The 20,206-nt window shown below is 37.7% G+C and overlaps 1 protein-coding gene across 10 annotated transcripts in view; it reads right to left on the bottom strand.

Moving 5' to 3' along the window:
* IGSF11 (immunoglobulin superfamily member 11) overlaps nucleotides 1-20,206 on the bottom strand; it is a 176,064-nt gene that overhangs the window by 155,020 nt on the left and 838 nt on the right. For 3 of the 10 annotated variants that reach the window (XM_070583858.1, XM_070583853.1, XM_070583861.1), the window contains exon 2: nucleotides 7,513-7,568. In XM_070583858.1, coding sequence (XP_070439959.1) covers nucleotides 7,513-7,555 — 43 coding nt within the window. In that variant the 5' untranslated portion in view covers nucleotides 7,556-7,568. Of the gene's footprint in view, nucleotides 1-7,506; nucleotides 7,569-16,352; nucleotides 16,521-20,206 lie in introns of those variants that run through there. The other 7 variants (XM_070583851.1, XM_070583856.1, XM_070583859.1 and 4 more) reach the window with 5 other exon arrangements.

Below are 20,206 nucleotides of genomic sequence, written 5' to 3'. Positions count from 1 at the left end.
AAACTAGGGTAGGTAAACAAAGCCAGAAAACCCCAGAAAGCAAGTCGCCACATTTTAACATCACATATAAGAAGGAGTTCTGTGAAATTAAAAAAATCTTCTTGAAATCCACCCTCATTCTAAAAGTTCAGGAAATTTCATATAAGAATGACCTAAGGAAAAGTATCAAAGTCAAAACTCAAACAAAATTATTATTTAAAAACAACAATGAGAAGTGAATCTCTCTCTCTCACACACACACACACACACTCTTCAGATTATGTTTGATGCTCAGGTCTGAGAATGTGTAATCATTCTTTTTGCTGACACCCTCTCCTTCACATTAAAAACTATGAACTATTAAAGCTCTACTGCAAAGAGGAGATACACACTTAATTTTTCCAAGAATTCAGCCAATGAAGCAAGTAAATTTCTCAGGGTCAGAATCAACAAGAGAGCTAAAGTCTTCGAAAGGTAGCCTTGCCCCACTCAGTGTTACCTGACTTGGTGTATGTGACCTTCTTGTCAGCCTAGAAAATCCATGATCATTCTTCAAGTCTCACTTTACTTCTCTAAGGCAGAGTATAGTCAGTAATTATGAAGGGTCTGGGATTTTACCCTACTTACAAGCTAAGAAATTAGCTTACTATCATTTCATGTATGCTGGCAGAAGACATGAGATTCCTGGATCAGAGACAAAGAAATTTATTACTTACAACAAAGTAGTAACCACAGCTTCATGTTCATGCCAGTTCCTCGGGTCCTCCAAATCTCACAGGGGTGACACAGGTGGGTCTAGATGGTTGCCTACACACACAGTGGGTTGCATTACAGGAGAGGAACACTGAACTTGGAGATTCACTTTTATGGCCAGCAATAAGCAAGCCTATTCTTTGGGGGAGACATTACCTCATCCTCAAGATTGCTTGAGGCAAATCCAGCTCTGAGAAATCTTCCAGGTAAACAGAGGTCACGGCTTTGCATTCTTGGCATGTCCCGCAGGAGCATGCAGCGATGTTCAGAGCCCATGGAAGATCGCCTCTTACAAACATCTTTATTTTTTACTTAAATCATACTGTGTTCTAACTACTCATTTATACCATTTACATGTCTTTTTTCCAAGTATACTTTGAGCTCCTTAAGAATAGGGAATGTTGGTTTATTTTTTATCTCTAGCAACCACCTAGAACAATGTTTAGTACTTAATAGGGACTCACCAAATAAACAACAGATGTATTGAATAAAATCTGCCATGGTTATAGTGACTTATCTTTCAAACACTCTTCTTGGTGAGAGAGTACCTATTGGTGCGCACATTTGCCCTCGAGGCTTTCTTAACTAGCTTGCTCTTCATGCCCCAGGCTCTTGGGAATATATGTGGAAGTAGGACAAATAGCCATGACTTAAATGGAACATATATATGGCTTTATAACTTCTTAAAAGGAAATTAAATCATTATTGATGATAATGAAGTCCAGAAACTCCAAGGACTCTTCAAATGAAGAAAGCAACGAGACTACACTCCCTCACCCTGAGTGAGATTCTTCCTTCTCCTCGGGTCTTCCTTCATATTACTAATGTAACGTCTTATTTGTCTCTAGGTTGTAAAGTTGCACTACTTTACATTTAACTCTCTACCCAATCCGGTGCAAATGCATCTTTCCTTTATGCCCAGCAGCAGGGCTGGGAAAGACTGGACATTCATGCCTTTACTAAATGCCAAGGTTTATCAAAAGGGAAACAGAGAAAGTAACACAGGCCTTGATTGGCTTATACATTTCATCTCATGGGGCCTTAGGCAAGCAGGGTTGCTGTGGAGTTCCTGCTTTTTAATTCACTGAGCTTTCCGCCTTCTAATCCATACCATACCCTCTTCTGGACCAGGAGTCCCATATTTCTCAGGCATCATTTTGAAATATGGTCTGTTTTCTCACACTTTTTGGGCCAAGACTTGGCCATGCTGCCATCTCTGTGACTCTTCCACATCCCTCTTTCACTTTTAAGGGTGATTACATTGTACCTACCCTGTCTTAGTCAGCTCAGGCTGCTGTAACAAAATACCACAGACTGGGTGGCTTCAACAGCAGACATTGATTTTCTCACAGTCCTGGAGGCTGGAAGCCCAAGATCATGGTGCCAGCGTGGTTGAGCTTGTCGAGTTCTCATGAGAGCTGTCTTCCTGGCTGGCAGATGGCTGCCTTCTCACTGTGTGCTCACCTGGCCTTTCCTCCATGTGCGCTGGTGGAAGCAGAGAGATTTCTCTCTCTTCTTCTCCTTATAAGGGCACTAATCCCATCAGGAGGGCCCCACTCTCATGACCTAATCCAAACCCTATTACCTCCTAAAGTTCCCATCTCCAAATACTATCACATTAGGGGTTAAGGCTTCATCATAACAAGGGACAAATATAGGCCATAACACACCTGGATAATCCAGGATAATCTCCCATTTTAAAGTCAGCTGATTAGCACACTTAATTCCATCTGCAATCTTAATTCCCTTTGACATGTGACCTACCATACACAGGTTTGGGGATTGGGCTGTAGACACGTTTGGGGGCCCATTTCAGTCTACCGCAATGCCTCTCTCAAAATAATTAGTAAATAGCTTGCAGGAGCTAGAAAATATTAGGGAGGTATGCATCTCCACCACTTCTGATATCTCCTTCCCAGAAGGAACTCGCTAACGGGGATTACTGGTTTCTCTCTGCTCAGAGGAGGTGAAGTGATTTGGGAAGAATAAATGGGGCACACTTGGCTCAGAGCCTCATTTCTTCCTTTTGGGAGTGAGGCACTTAGAGGGAGCAATTCCTGCTCCTCCACGGACTCTGCCCCTGCTGAGAGCACACACTGGATGGAGGGTCGGGGTGAGGCTTACCTGAAGCCTGGGCTTCCTTCCTGGGGGGTGAGTGGAGAAGGCCCCGAATTCAAGAGCTCAGTGTGAGCAAGCCCGCTAGCTAGCAGATCTAAAGCCAAATCCTCTGATTTGGCTTCTATCAGTAATAAAAGTGATATTTTAGCTCCCAATTCTTTTGTTTTATTTCTCAAACTGTTCAGAATCCAGGCAAGAAAGAAGAGTACCTTTACTGAGACGCCATCATAGACCTAAGAGGAAGCACTTAATTCATACGATGCTATTTATTTCCCTAGGATGTCTCATGTCTCCTTAAGTGAGGTCTTTTTGAGAGCAGGGCTTATGAGGGAAACAGTATTCAGCATAGTGATGAAGAGTGAGGGGTTGTACCGAGCCTGCCTAGGTTCAAACACTGCCTCCACCACTTAATGTTGTGTCATCGACGCTCAGCAAGGTACGCAACCTCTTTGTGCCTCCATTTCTGTAAGATAGGAACACTAACGCCCACTTCTTAGAGCTGTTGTGAGCAGTGAGATCATAGAAGTAAAGCACTTACAACAAAGCCTTGGTAACAGTGCGAAAGTAAGCATTCAGTGCATGGCGAATATTATGTCTTATACATATTTGTATCCTTTATTGTGTTTAATATAGGAATACTAAAAAAAATTTTTTTAATGAAACAGGGTTCTCTGCAACAGGGACTAAGTCTTATCCAGTTTTGCATTCCCAGGAAAAGTACGGTGCCTAGGACAGAACAGAGCTTAATATGTTTGCTGTGTGAATGAACGAAATGAGAAACGAAGCTGAAAACTAAGATAAGAAAGTTGTTCTGCCACATAACACAATTTGCTTTACTAAACTTAAGAGCTAACAACTAGGGCTTAATTTCTACCTGGCCAGAAAGTCAACAAAATATATGTTTTTTAAAATTGCATTTTGTCGAATTTTGCATTGGAAACTGTATTCCAAGGATAATCTCGAAGCATTTTACTGTTGCCTGACGTGATCATGAGTCGCTGCTGCCCTCTTGTGGAAGAACTCATGTAATGCAAGTAAGGGTGATGTCCCTCGGCCGCTAAGTGACTTATCTTCTTAAAAAATGAAATAAGTTTTCTACTCAAATATTTTTTCCAAATACTTTTATACATTTTGAAAAACTGTTTCAAAATTTGCATTAATATCTCAGATAACAAATATATTTGCATTCATAATCTAGTCCCTTTGGGAAATCAGTTATATTAAGTACAATGTTTCATTTTTTACAATCTGCACCAAGTGTAATAAATCGCAAAGTTAACAGACGTGAAAATTGAAACTAAGAAAAGTCACAAATAGAGAATATCATTTAGCAATATAACAAGTCTCTAGGGTACTTCTGTTGTGATGTTACTTAAATATTTGTGGTTAATCAGTCTGGTTTCTAACTTCAATTTTCAATCCAGTTTCAGATCACTGAAGTTCGCAGAGGACTCACAAAGAGTTCTCAACTTAAGCCAAAAATTTTTCAGAGCATCTAGAAGGTACAAAAGTTGGGAAAGAGAAGGTTGGGGAAGTATACTGAACAGTCATAACATAGACTATGAAAAAGACAAAATCTCTGCCTCTAAAGAGAAAGGCACATGGACACATACGCCACTAAATAAAATGGAAAGCTAATGGTCAGCATACCATTCTATTGGTACAAACTCAAAGAGATGGGAGTAAAAGGAAGATTTCCTCCAGGAAAGCTAGGTGGTGAATGAATGGGCTCTTGAAGATGGATAAATCTTCAACAAAAATAAACAAGGGAAAAGTTACTTTAGATAGAGGGGCAAATATTGAATTTTATAAAAGATGAGTAGTCAGGTCTGGCTGCAGTGGCAGGTGTATTCAGAAATGAAATCAGAAACAAAGGCTAGCTACAAATCATGGAGGCCTTGAATGCCATCCAAGGAATCTGGACTTTGATCTATCTGCCTTGAACGGTTACTGAAAAGTTTCCAAGAGGTCATAATAAGATCCACCTTTAAATAAACGAAGAAGAGGGAAATCAAAAATCTGTAAGTTGATGCGCCAACTTATTTAAATTTTTAACAAAAATCTAAGTCACATGATGCCTCTGTCCTCAGGGTTTTCATTGGTAAAATAAAATGACAAAACCATGGTAAATCTCTAAGGTCCATTTTAGATTTAAATTTTATGATTCTTTAGTCCTGTAATGAGTTAAGAACATGTGTTTGAGCTGTCGTCCAGTAGGTACCTGATAATGCAGGTAATCTAGAGTTTATGGAAGATAAGGAAACTGTCCGCAAAGACGTGAGAACTGCAGTCCTGGAAAGGTAGAAAGGCGCGAGACGACAGACTTCTACAGAGAAAGATAAGGGGAGAAGCCTGTGGACAGACCTGTAGGGAATCTGAGCATCCCGTACTATCCAGGGGCCCAAGCTTCTCTAGACGCCATCTTTGACGCCTTCTTCCTCACTACCCATCAGCCAACTGACAATACTTCCACTCCCTCTACTGCTTTTCATCCCTACTGCCATTTCTCTAACTCGAGCCACTATCATCTCTTACATAGGGACTCTTTTTAAGAAAAATAAGTTATTTTTTAAAGTAAAGGTACAAAAACACATGATACAAGATTTTTAAATTACCAGAAGGTATACAATAAATATTTCCCTCCTACCCCTGACCCCCAGTGACACGCTTCCTTAAAAAGAGGAAACTGGGGCCTGCCCTGTGGCTGAGTGGTTAAGTTCACACACTCCGCTTTGGCAGCCGGGGGTTTCTCCAGTTCAGGTACTGGGCGTGGACCTACACACTGCTCATCAGGCCATGCTGAGGTGGCGTCCCACACAGAGGAACTAGAATGGCCTGCAACTAGGATATGCAACTATGAACTGGGGCTTTGGAGAGAAAAAAAAAAAAGAAGAAGATTGGCAACAGATGTCAGCTCAGGGCCAATCTCCTCACCAAAATTAAAAAAAAAAAAAAAAAAAGAGGAAACCAAGCTAACCAGTTTTGTGTGTCCTTCAAGAGATATTTCACACAGACACAAGCATATATGAGTATACGTTGGTTTTCTTTCCTCATTCTATTCACTCTGTTCTGTACCTTGTTTTGCCACTTAATCCATCTTGGAGATCATTCCACATAAACACAGAGCTCATTCTTTACAACAGCCTAATATTTTGCTTTTACAAATGATGTTGCAATGAATATCTTTTCATTCACTTAATTTCTCACATTTGCAAGTATATCATGGCCTTACTAAAAGTTTAAAATGTTTTAATCCTCTATTTCATTGCACAGTATCTATTATAGTCTCTATACTATTAGCAATGATTAAATTAGTATATTTCTATTTCCTTTCCACTCCCCTCCTCACTCTAATGCCTAATTTTCATGGATTATAAGGTTTTTCTTAGTACTTATCTTTAAAATTTTAAGTATATTTATACTTCTATTTCTTCATTGAGCAGCTTTCAGTAAATTTTGGCTTCCAGATATAAAAGGTGCTTACACATTGTTTCTCCTGTTTCTCGTCTTTCGTCTGTTCTATCATTTCCACCTCGTCTGAGTTTATAAAATAGATTCCATTCTAACCATAACTCCCATTTTTATTTCCATTTTGACCCTACATTTACTCATAGTGGTGTCCCCCTGCCACTCCTTTTGTCATAGTTTCTCCATTCATCTACTGGTTGTTGAAGTGTTCCCTTTAGAATCTCCAAGAAAGCCATCTGCTATAAAGACTCATGGAAATTATATTCTCTGGGTTTTTGAATGTTCAAAGATATCTGTTGTCTTCAAACTAGAATGACGACTTGGCTGTGAATACATCTCTGAGTACATTTTCTTCCCTTGAGGAATTTTAAGCTTGTTCCACCGTTTTCTAGTATTGATTGTTGCTGTGGAGAAGTCCGAGCCAGCCTGTCCTTTTCCTCGGATGAAATTTGACCTTTTGACCTACTTGCACAAAAGAGTCTTAATCTTTGAGGTCCAGTCATTTTGTTAGCATATGATGTCAGTGCTGACCAGTTTGTGTCAAGTTTTCCTGGGATACAGCATGCCTTTTCCACAAATAGGGAATTTATATGTATTACTTCATTTATTTTCATGGAAAACAATGAGGCAAGTACTATAATGGTCCTCATTTTAACTATGAGGAACCTGAAGGTGGTGAAGATTAAGAAATCGTTCAAGGTAACGGAGTTGGCGGATGCTGGCTCTGCAGCTAGACTCCAGCACTCCACAGGTCCTACAACGACAAACTGACAGGATGTTATGCCACATTTATGCCACTGCTCTTCACCCCTCAACTTCAGGTTACGTGCCTCACCTATGCGCCAACAGCTCTTTGTGCTTCTCCCATCATAACTCTTAACACATTGCATTACAATCGCTTGTTTTCTTATCAGAGATCCCTTCTACAACATGAGATTCTTAAGGTTAAAAGCTGTATCAGTCTTGTTTTCTATTGTATCCACCTTGCCTGACATATAGCTAGTGCTCAATAAACATTTTTTGAAATGAAAAATTATTTTTCTCTGAATTGAGAAATGGGAGACTTTTTTGAATGAGTAGGGGAATGTGGGAAGAGGTCAGTGTCGTGAGAAGCCCTTCCCTCAGCTGGGTCTTCAGAGATAATAACTGCTAATGGTCTTAAAACCTCATCAAGGCCAAGTCGCTCACCAGTACCAGAAAAGTAGTCCCCCCAGAGCCAGAGTCCCGCCAGAGACATCTCCTCTTCGTCCCTGAGAGAGGTGAGGAAACAGAGAAGAGGAAGATTCTATGTTGTGATAACATTACAATAGATAAATTTCATATTTTAAAAATTTAAAAATAGTTGCTTTTAGAAAGACCTCTGTGGCTACATGATTTGAGTACAAAATATTGGAATGGTAACCATTTAATTAGACTACTTAGTCACATAGAAACCTTTACAAAAGAATGGATTACCTAAAGCCAAGCCAATTTAGATTTGTATGGGATCACCTGCAATTGTCCCAACATAGACCAGGGTAATAGGATGGATGCTACATCTTTGTCACAGCTGTCACCATCCAAGAGCTCTGACCTTCCTTTTTTCCTGTATTACTCTTTAGTAGGTCACCTGCATCAATTTCAACAAGTTATCAGAACAGTAACGCACTCATCCAGTCTTCTTTTCTCCTCGGCCATAATCAGTAAGGAGTTAAATGTTACAAGCTCTTTGCAGATTAGGAAACCACAGATACATGGAGTCTTTTCACTCAGAAGATGGCATTTACTGGTTTTCTTCAATAGAGGTCTATGCCTTTGTGATCTACGATTAGACAATGCTTTCCTAAATATGACACCAAAAGCACATTGCACAAAAGAAAAAAATTGGGGGCTGGCCCGGTGGCACAGCAGTTAAGTGCTCACACTCCGCTTCAGCAGCCCGCAGCAGTTCACCAGTTCAAATCCCGGGTGTGGACATGGCACCACTTGGCAAGCCATGCTGTGGTAGGCGTCCCACATATAAAATAGAGGAAGATGGGCATGGATGTTAGCCCAGGGCCACTCTTCCTCAGCAAAAAGAGGAGGATTGGCAGATGTTAGCTCAGGGCTTGTCTCCCTCAAAAAAAAAAGAAAAGAAAAAAAATTGGACTTCATTAAAATTTAAAACTTTTGTATTTCAAAGGACACCATCAATACAGTAAAAAGACAACACACAGGACATTTGCAAGTCATATACTTCATAAGGGATTTATATACAAAATATATAAAGAATTCTTATAACTCAAACAAACAAGTAACCCAACTAAAAATAGGCAAAGAGGGGCTGGCCCAGTGGTGTAGCGGTTAAGTTCACACCCTCTGCTTCAGTGGCCCAAGTTCACAGGTTCGGATCCCAGGTGCAGACCTACACCACAGCAAGACTGTGGTGGTGACCCACATATAAAGTGGAGGAAGATTGGCACAGACGTTAGCTCAGGGCTAATCTTCCTCAGCAAAAAAAAAAAGGCAAAGAATCTGAATAAACATTTCTCCAAAGAAGATATACAGATGGCCAAAAGATGCTCAAGATCATTAGCCATCAGGGAAATGCAAATAAAAACCACAAAGATATACTACTTTACACCCACCAATATGCATAAAATAATAAAGACATAATAACAATAGTTGACCAGTATGTGGAGAAATTGGAATCCTCATACACTGCTGGTGGGAATGTAAAACTGTGCAGCCATTTTGGAACAGTCTGGTGTTTCCTCAAAAGACTGCATAGAGACACAGAGAGCTATCATATGATGCAGCAATTCCACTCCTAGGTATACACCAGAGAGAAATTAAAATATATGTCCGCACAAAAACTTGTACACAAATGTTCATGGCAGCATTATTCATAACAGCCAAGAAGTAGAAATAACTTAAATGTCCATCAACTGAGGAAGGGATAAACAAAATGTGGTATATACAAATAATAGAAATCATTTGGCAATTAAAAAAAAGTACTGATACAGGCTACAACCTTGAAAACATTATGCTAAGTGAAAGAATCAAGACATAGGTAATATTGCACAATTCCATCTCTGTGAAACGTCCAGAATAGGCAAATCCATAGATACAGAAAACAGATCAGTGACTGCCCAGGGTTGGGGTGAAGTGAGGCAGCAGGTAGGGGCAGGAATGGGGAATGACTATTAATATGTACAGAATTTCTTTTTGGAGTGTTAAAAATGTTCTAAAATTAGATTGTAGTGATGGTTGCAAAACTCTGTGAATATATAAAAACCACTGAACTTACACACATTAAATGAGTGAATTTTTATGGTACATGAAATATATAAAAAATAAAACTACTTTTAAAAATACACAATAAAGTATGTAAAACACTTAACCTTTTGCTTAACAATAAGAAATTCCCAGACACCAACCAAAAAGGACAAAGCAAAGCAAAAACAGAAGAAAGCCACCTCCGCTAGTCCAAACCACAGATGCCTAACCAGGCTTAAAGGTCGGCAAGAACGACACCCTGACCCCAGGTCACAGCTGCTTTCACTTTGTTTACTCGTAAAGCAATAAATAAACAGGGTAAAGGATATAAATGAAAAAGGATGCAAGAGGCTCGACTTGGCTCCCCACTAAACTGTTTGCATGTCATGGATGCCCACCCAAAATTTAGTGGTCTTGGCAGTCCATACAGGGTTAGATATTACAGGTCAGAGGAGCACAAACCTGTAAACTCACTGTCTTTTTTATTATAGCCTCGACACCCCCAAATGACTCACCATAGAACTGACAAACACAAGAGACGTTTCTTTAGAAAGGCTGTATAAAGAAACATTGAAAAAAAATCCTAGAAAGTATAACCGAATGCAACCAAGAAAGAAAGAGGACCCAATATTGAAAATTAAAAAGGAAATATAAGCATATATGGGGGAGATTGAAATAATATTGTAAGAAAATGCTTTACACTTAATAAATTTTAAATTTGAGAGAAAATGGAAGATTTTTCTAAGTGAAGTTGAATTATCAAAATTTTTTCAGGTAGAGAGAGAAAATGTAAGTAGACCAATAACTATAGAATAAATTGGAAAATGTATAAAAGATCTGTACACACACAACCACAACCCCTGCCCCCGCCAAGGAACCAGACCATGTGATTTTATAGGTGAGTTTTAGCAAAGCTTGAAGAACAGATAGCTCAAATATAAACTATTCCAAGGCACAGAAAAAGACAGTAAGTTTCTTAAATTAGTTTATAAAGCTAGCATAATTCTGATACCAAAATGTGAGAAATAAAAGACAAGAAAAGGCAACAATAGACCAATCTCTCTGGTTAATAAAATACAAACATCCTAAATAAAATATTAGCAACTGATTCCAGAATTGTATTAAGAGAGCAATATAGGATGACCAAGTAAGGCTTATCCCAGGTATGGATAACTGATTTAACATTTAAAAATCTTCCTGATATAACTACATGAATAAATTAATGGAGATAATCCTCCAATTATTTCAGTAAACGCTACAAATTATCTGATAAAATTCAAAAGCCAGTTAAAATCCTTTGTAAAACAAAATAGAAAGAAACTTCCTTACCACAGAAAAAGAGCATATATATATATATATATATATATATATATATATTCTTTTATATATATATACATATCAGAAACCAAAATTAAGCATTGCACTTAAAGGGATATTCCCATTATATTCAGGAATAAAACCAAGACATCTATAATCTTCATAATTATTAAACATTGTTTGGCAGTCCTATTCAATATTAGAAAAGAAAAAGAATAAGAGGTATAAATATCAAAACGGAAGAGGAAAACTTACCATTACCATTATCCATTAAGAAAAATCAAACTAATCTAAAAATCTATTTAATAAGAAAATAAAAAGATGGCAAGATAAAAGAGAAACAGAAATTATCTTTCCTACATATTAGCATTAGCCTTTTAGAAAATATATTAGGGAAAAAATCCAATTCACAACAATAAAACTCATAAATTACACAAGAATAACTTTTTAAAACAAATACATTCCACATGCAAGAAAAAAATTCCAAACATTACCAAGGACATGAAAGATGACTTTAATACACTTACATTAAAACTCATGACAACTACTATTACCTTGCTGAATGTTAGGCACTGGGCTAAATTCTGTATAAATATTATATCATTTACTCATCTCAACTAAGTTGAACAGTTATGTTTATCTTCACTTTCTAAGTAAAGACACTAAAGATCACAGAAGACAGGTCACTTGCCTAAGGCAACACAGGCTTTAAATGAGCTGAGGACAACATTCAAATCCAGTTTCGTCTGGCTAAAGGCCTGCGATCTTAGTCACTACATAATACTAAAGAGATTTATCATTAAAACGGGTGGAGGAACCAGTCGCATAACTTAAATGATTAAGGGGCAGGAGAAAAGTGTGGGGAAATTGAAGGATGTGTGTCTTGCCTGAACGGGGCAACTGCTACTCACCAGGCATTTGCTGATATGTGGAACTGTGGGCTCAATATTGACAGATTTTCCAATTCTTCAAAGGAAACTGAAATCTAATGTGATGTGCACTGCTCCATTTTCAAAACTTAAGAGGGGGTGGGAAGTGACGTCAGTGAAAACGGAGGAGTAAGTAGACCCTGACCTTCCACAGAAACAATGAAAAAATAAGCAAAAACTATTAGTCAACTTTGTCAGAATTCTGGAAAATAAACAAAGGTTTACAGCAACCAAGTGAATGCTGAATCAAGAAAGAGACAACTGACAAACAGTAGGAAAGCACTGAAGTGTTGTTTCTTGTCCTCGCTCCCCACTTCTCAACTCAGCAGTTTTGAAGATAGCAGCCCATATTCATATGGTGTGGGAGCATAACTCCTGGTTCCAGAGGGAGCAGAGCACACCTTCTTCTCAAAGAATTGTGTTTGTCTGTTTTGACTTGTCTGATGGCTACCTGAAGGACTGACGTAAGGTATCTAATGGATAAAATATCTAGACAGAAGGTCAATAAGAAAATTCAGGATTTGAGCACCACTATAAACCAATAGACCTAACAGATATATAAAGAGCAGTCCATCCAACGATAGCAGATACACATTCTTTTCATGGAACATTCTCCAAGACAGACCACATATTAGGCCACAAAACAAGTCTTAATAAATTTTAAAAGATTAAAATCATAAAAAGTATCTTCTCTGAACATAGTGGAATGAAGCTAGGAATCAGCAACAGAAGGAAAACTGGAAAATTCACAAATATTTGGAAATTAAACAGCATACTTTTAAATAACCAATGGATCAAAGAAGAATCACAAGGGAAATGTGGTATCTTGAGATGGGTGAAAATATCTTGGGATAGAAGAAAATGAAAACACAACATACCAAAACTTATGAGATGCAGCGAATGCAATGCCCAGAAGGAAATTTACAGCTGTAAATGCCTACATTAAAAAAGCAAAAAGATCTCAAATTAATAAACTAACTTTACACCTTAAAAAATTATAAAGAGAAAAGCACACTAAACCTAAATCCAGAAGATGGAAGGAAATTCTATTCTAAAGAATAGAGCAGAAATAAAGGAAATAGAGTACAGAAAAACAACAGGGAGAAGGAGCAAGACAAAAAGCTGGTTCCTGGAAAAGATGAACAAAATTGACAAACCTTTAGCTAGACTGACAAAAAAAGAGATAAACAACAAATAAAGCCAGAAATGAAAGTGGGGACATTACTACTAACTTTACAGAAGTAGAAAGGATTATAAGAGAATACTATGAACAACTACAGCAAAAAAAAATCTAGGTAACATAGACAAAATGGACAAATTCCTAGAAACACACATACTACCAAAGTTACCAAAAAAAGAAGAGATAGAAAATTTCCATATACCTGTAACACACAAAGAGATTGAATCGGTAATCAAAAACCTCCCAACAGAATAAAAAAAACTCAGAAACATATGACTTGACTCATGAATTCTACCAACCGTTTACCGAAAAATTAACACCAAACATTCTCAAATGCTTCCAAAGAAAGAATGAGAAGGGGACATTTTCTAACTCATTTTATAAGCCAGCATTACCCTGATATCAAAGCCAAACAAAGACATCACAAGAAAAAAAAACTACAGACTAACATCTCTTATGAATTTAGATGCAAAGAGTCTCAACAAATTACTAGCTAACCAAATGCAGAAGCATATTAAAAGCATCACACTCCATGATCAAGTAGGATTTATTCTAGGAATGTAAGAGTCATTCACCATACAAAAATCAATTAATGTGATATACCACATTAATAGAATGAAGGAGGAAAAAAACACACAATCATTTCAACTGCTGCATAAAAAGCAATTTTAAAAATCCAGTACCCTTTCAAGATAAAAGCACTCAGAAAACAAGGAACAGAAGGGCACTTCCTCAATCTGATAAAGGGCTCTGATGAAAAACCGATATGATACTGAATAGTAAAAGCCTTCCCCTTATGATCAGGAACAAGACAAGGACGCCCACTTTCACCGCTTTATTCACCACTGTCCTGGAAGTTCTAGTAAGAGTAATTATGCAAGGAAAAGAAATAAAAAGCATCGAAATTGGAAAAGAAGAATAAAAGCACTCTTATTCACAGATAACATGATCTCAAATATAGAAAATCCTTGAAAATCCACAAAAAAACCTAAAAGCAATAATAAGCAAATTCAGAAAGTTGTAGGATACAAAATCAACTCACAAAAATCAGCTATATTTCTATTTCTAAATACTACCAATGAACAATCCAAAAAATGAAATTAAGAAACAATTTTATTTACAATAGCATCCCAAAGAATACAATACCTAGGAATAAATGAAACCAAAGAAGGGGTGTGAGTGTGTGGGTGAAAGACTTGTACACTGAGAACTACAAAACATTGCTGAAAGAAATTAAAGAAGACCCAAGTAAACGGACAAACGTCTCATGTTCATAAATTGGAAGACTTAATATTCTTAAAATGGCAATACTAACTCAAAGCAATCTACAGATTCAATGCACTGTCTATCAAAATTCCAATGGGCTTTTCACAGAAATGGGAAAGCCTATTATAAAACTCACATGTGACTTCAAGGGGCCTTACATATTCAGGACACTATTGAAAAATAAAAAGAAAGTTGGAGAACTCATACTTCCCAACTTCAAAACTCACTATAAAACAACAGGAATAACACAGTGTGGTACTGGCACAAGACTAGACATATAGACCAACAGAATGGAACTGAGAATGTAGAAATAAACCCTCACATCTGTGGCTAGAATGAACTACGTTGTGTCCCCCTCAAATTCATATGTTGAGGCTCTAACCCCTGCTACCTCAGAACGTGACCGTAGTTGCAGACAGGGCTAAGAGGTAATTAAGTGAAAATGAGGCTGTTAGAGCGCGTCCTAATCCAATCTGACTGGGGTCCTTATGAGAAGGCAGCCGTCTGCAAACCAGGGAGAGAGGCCTCAGGAGAAACCAACCTGCTGACACCTTGACCTTGGACTTTCAGCCTCCAGAACTGTGAGAAAATAAATCTATGTTGTTTTCAGCCCCCCAGTCTGTGGTATTTTGTATGGCAGCCCCACGAAACTAATATGATGGCCAACTGATTTTTAACAAGGGTGCCAAACCATTCAACCTAAAAAGAATAGTCTTTTCAACAAATGGTGCTGAGACAACTGGATAGCCACATGCAAAAGATTGAAGGTGGACTCCTACCTCACCATACAAAAAATTAACTCAAAACGTATCAAAAACAGAAATAAAAGAGCTAAAATTATAAAGCTCTTAGCAGGAAACATAGGTGTGTCTTCAACACCTTGGATTAGATAACGGTTTCTTGAATGTGACACGAAAAGCACAAGCAATGTAAGAAAAAACAGATAAACTAGAGTTCATCAAAACTTAAAACTTTGTGCATCCAAGGACACTTTCAAAAAAGTGAAGACAGCATGGAAGAATATATTTACAACTCATATATCTGATAAGGGTCTAGAACCCAGAATATATAAAGAAATCTTATAACCTCTAAAAGACAAACAATTTAAAAATGGGAAAAGGGCTTGAATAGACATTTCTCAAAATATAAAAATGACTCACAAGCACAGAAAAAGATGCTCAACATTAGTCATTAACCACAAAGAGATACCACTTCACACTCAGTATCATGGCTATAATACAAATAAGGGAAATAACAAGCAAGGATGTAGAGAAATTGGAACCCTCCTATATTGCTGGTGGGCATATAAAATAGCACAGCTGCTGTGGGAAACAGCCTGCCTGTTTCTCAAAAGTGAAACAGAATTGCCATGATTTAGCAATTGACTCCTAGGTGTATACCCCAAAGAACTGAATATAACAACTCAAATACTTGCATAGTAACATTCCTAGAAAAACTGTTCACAATAGCCAAAGGTGAAAACAACACAAATGTTCCTCATCAGAAGAATGAATAAACAAAGTGTAGTATATACACTACAGCGGAGTATTATTCAGCCATAAAAAGGAATAATATACTAATACATGCTACGACACAGATGAACCTCAAAAACATTATGCTAAGTGAAAAAATCCAGTGAGAAAAGACCACATATTGTATAATTCCATTTATATGAAATATCCAGAGGAGGTAAATCCATAAAAACAGAAGGCAGATTTGTGTTTCAAGGAACTGTGGGGAGAAGATAACCAGGAGTGACTGCTTAACAGGTTTGAGGTTTTCTTTAGGGCTGAGGAAATGTTTGGAACCTGCCAGACGTGGTGGTTGCACAACACTGTGAATGTACTAGATACAACTGAATTCTACACTTTAAAGTGGTTAATTTTATGTTACATGAATTTCACCTTAAGAAAAATATACCATTACCTCACCTGAAATGTATTCAATTATCAGAGTCCTCTCTATTCTCCAATGATATTAAAATAGCAACTAAGCATCAAATGTTTAAAAAAAAAAACCTTACGGGAGCTGTTAGTTTCCTAGGCCTGCCATAACAAAATACCGCAGACCGCGTGGCTTAAAGCAACAGAAATTTATTTTCTCACAGTTCTGGAGGCTAGAAGTCCAAGATCGAGGTGTCAGCAGGTTTGGTTTCTCCCGAGGCCTCTCTCCTTGGCTCACAGACGGCCATCTTCCAGCTGCGTCCTCTCACAGCTTTTCCCCTGTGCTGGTGCCTCCCTGGCGTATCTTTCTCTTCTTGAAAGGTCACCATCAGAATGGATTAGAGCCCCACCCTTATGACCTCTTGTAACCTTGGTGACCTCTTTAAAGGCCCTGCTCCAAATATAATCACCACGGCTTAGAGCTTCAACATATGACATTTGGGCGAACACAATTCAGGCCATAAGAGGCGCCAGTAAGACAACATCAGCAAGCCAGATTCACACGTCCTCTGCCTGCAAGTTTTTTCCTAAATTAATATTTAAATTTAAATAATTTCAATCAAAATCCAACAGGCTTTTTGTTGATGATACTGTTGGAACTGGACAAAAATTATCGTAAAGTTCACCTGGAATGACAAACACGTGAAGCATTCACAAATTATTTTTAAAGAAAACTAACAAAAGGGAATTTGCTCTATGAGATATTAATGTGCATTATAAAAGTATGACAATAAAAATACGATGGTACAGACACCAGAACAGATTATTTTTTCTTGATGAAACAGAACTAAAATGTCCAGAAATAGACTCAAGTATGTATTTGAGAGTGGTATATGCAAAAGCTGGTATTTTAAATAGATGGAAAAATAATTACTTTTTTTCAAAAGGAATGACGTTGTAATATCCAGCTAATGTTTTAAAAGTAAGACTAGATTAGATTCCTATGTCATATCATGTACCAAAATAAAATGCAGACAGATTAAAGCTTTAAAGGTTTAAAAAGTATACACATGCACGCATACACAAGTGTGCTACATAAAAAAGTCCTACAAATCAATAAAAGACAATCCATGATAAAAATGGACAAAAGATGTGAACAGGCACTTCATAAAAAAGGATATCCAAGTGGCCAATAAGCACCTGTATAGGTGCTCACCACCATTAGTCATAAGGGAAACAGAAATAAAAACCCCAGGGCTGGCCCCATGGTGCAGCGGTAGTTAAGTGCACACGTTCTGCTCTGGCAGCCCGGGGTTGGCCGGTTCGGATCCCGGGTGCAGACATGGCACTGCTTGGCAGGCCATGCTGTGGCAGGCATCCCATGTATAAAATAGAGGAAGATGGGCATGGATGTTAGCTCAGGGCCAGTCCTCCTCAGCAAAAAGAGGAAGATTGGCAGCAGATGTTCAGGGCTAATCTTCCTCAAAAAATAATTAATTAATTAATTAATTAAATAAATAAATAAATAAAAACCCCAATTGAGAACCAACACACCAGAATAGCCAACAGTAACAGTCAAGCATGTAAAGCAGCTTGAACTCTTTTATACATTGCTGGTGAGAGTGTAAACTGGTACTACCATTTTGGAAAACTGTCTGACAGTATTTCCTAGCATGAGCCTACGCTGTGATCCAGGAACCCCACGATCTGGTATATCCTAAAAGAAATGAACACTAATATCCACCAAAAGACATGTACAAGAAAGGATTTAATAGTTTCAAGATGTAACCAATCCAATGTCAATCAGGATCAGAATTGATAATAGTTTGTGGTAAAAATACAACAGAATGCCGCACAGCGGTGGAAAATAATTATCTACTCTAACATGTAAGAACATGGATGAGGGTCCGGCCCCGTGGCTGTGCAGTTGAGTTCGCATGCTCTGCTTCGGTGGCCCAGGGTTTCTCAGGTTCAGATCCTGGGTGCGGACATGGCACCACTCATCAAGCCATCTGAGGCAGCGTCCCACATGCCACAACTAGAAGGACCCACAACTAAAAACATACAACTATGTACCAGGGGGCTTTGGGGAGAAAAAAGAAAAATAAAATCTTTTTTTTTTTTAGGAAGATTAGCCCTGAGCTAACATCTGCTGCCAATCCTCCTCTTTTTGCTGAGGAAGACTGGCCCTGAGCTAACAACCATGCCCATCTTCCTCTACTTTATATGTGGGACGCCTGCCACAGCGTGGCCTGCCAAGCAGTGCCATGTCCGCACCCGGGATCCTAACCCACAAACCCCAGGCCACCGAAGTGGAACATGGACACTTAACTGCTGCACCACCGGGCCAGCCATAATAAAATCTTTAAAAAAAAAAAAAAAAAAAGAACATGAATGAATTTCACAGATACATTGTTGAATAAAAGGGGCCAGAACAAGAGTCATATTTTGTGAGGTTCAAAAACCAGAAAAACTAAGCTGTGGAAACAGAAATCAGAACAGTATCTAACTTTTGGAGGGGTATTCCTGGGTGGGGACATGGGGAAACCTGCCAGGACCATTCTATCTTGATCTGGGTGGTGTATACATAGATATATTCGCATGGAAAAATTCATCAAGCTGCACACTTAAGTTTTAACTCTACGTAAGAAAAGAATACATACTGAAAAGTACTAAAATAATATATAGGTAGGGAACATTTATATAATCTTAAGAGACAGGAGAAGTCTTCTTAAGCATGAGCCCAAAGATAAAAACTACAGACAGAAAAATTTAACTTCATAAAAATAAAAATATAAAACTTCTACGTGGCAAACAAGCCAGAACAATTTATTTGCAATTTACATAACAAAGAATTAAAAATTTTAATACAGAAGAAGCACTCACAAATCAATAAAAAAAAGACAAGGGCATATCTAGGATATTTACAAAAAAATACAAATAGCCATTAAACATGTAAAAAAAGAGTACAAATTAAAACAAGATACTACTTTTCACTCATGAGATAGGCAAAAATGAAAAATACATACAGAATTGGTGTCAGTTTGGGAAATAGCATTCTCATATATTACTGGCGGAGCTATAGATTGACTCAACTTCTCTGAAGGGCATTTTTAAATATAGTACTTTTAAAAGACCAAAATGAGAGCATTTCCTTAATCAAGCAATTCCACAACTAAAAATTTATCTTAAGGAAAAAATATTACAAGCTTGTAAAATGTTTGTACAATGATGGTCAATGCCAAAAGCAACAAAATAAATTTGCATAAGTGACCCCATATAAATTTTGAAATAGCTACTCTTTATGCAGCACATATGAGCTAATTTTATACATTATCTCCTTTAGTTGTCACAAGAGCTCTGAGTTATTATATTATTTCCATTTTCCTCTGCAGATGAGAAAATTGTTGGTCAGAGAAATAACGAGATGTGCCCAAGCTCAACAATCTAGAAAGTGGCAGATACAGAATTAAAACAAACTTGGTCTGACTTCAACAGCCAAGGTTCTTTAATTTAGATTACATTTATTGACAAGGAAAAACATATATCACAGTGTTAAATAAAAATGCAGTTTATAGAACAGCTGCACAGTTTGATTCCATTTTGTAAAATACACACATACCTACAGATATTAGACATATAGATTTGCATGGGGAAAATTCTAGAAGGATATACATCAAAATGTTAATAAAAGTTATAACTCATGTTTGGGAAATTTTTTTTCTTCACGCTTGTTTTTGTCATTTTTCTACAATGATTACATTTAACTTATAAATGGAAAAACAAATCTACAAAACCAATGTCCTTTGAAGTTGCAAATCATAGCCTATCGCTTATTTTACTCCAAACCCAGAGTCCATTTGCACCACACATTTTCAAATACATAAATAAGGCAGATCATTCATATATTTGTGCTCAACAAACATGTCTTGAGCACCTACTATGTTCTAGGTACTCTTACATAAATGATTCTACCTCAGTGTACCTGGATTCTGCTCCAACTCTGGTTCCTAACCCTCACCCTCCCTTCTGCTATAAGGCCATTGGACAGTGTGATTTTAGAAGCCCTTCTCACT

The sequence above is a fragment of the Equus przewalskii genome, chromosome 18 (genome assembly GCF_037783145.1).
Source record: "Equus przewalskii isolate Varuska chromosome 18, EquPr2, whole genome shotgun sequence".
NCBI lineage: Eukaryota > Metazoa > Chordata > Mammalia > Perissodactyla > Equidae > Equus > Equus przewalskii.
This window is presented reverse-complemented; position numbering and strand designations above follow the sequence as displayed.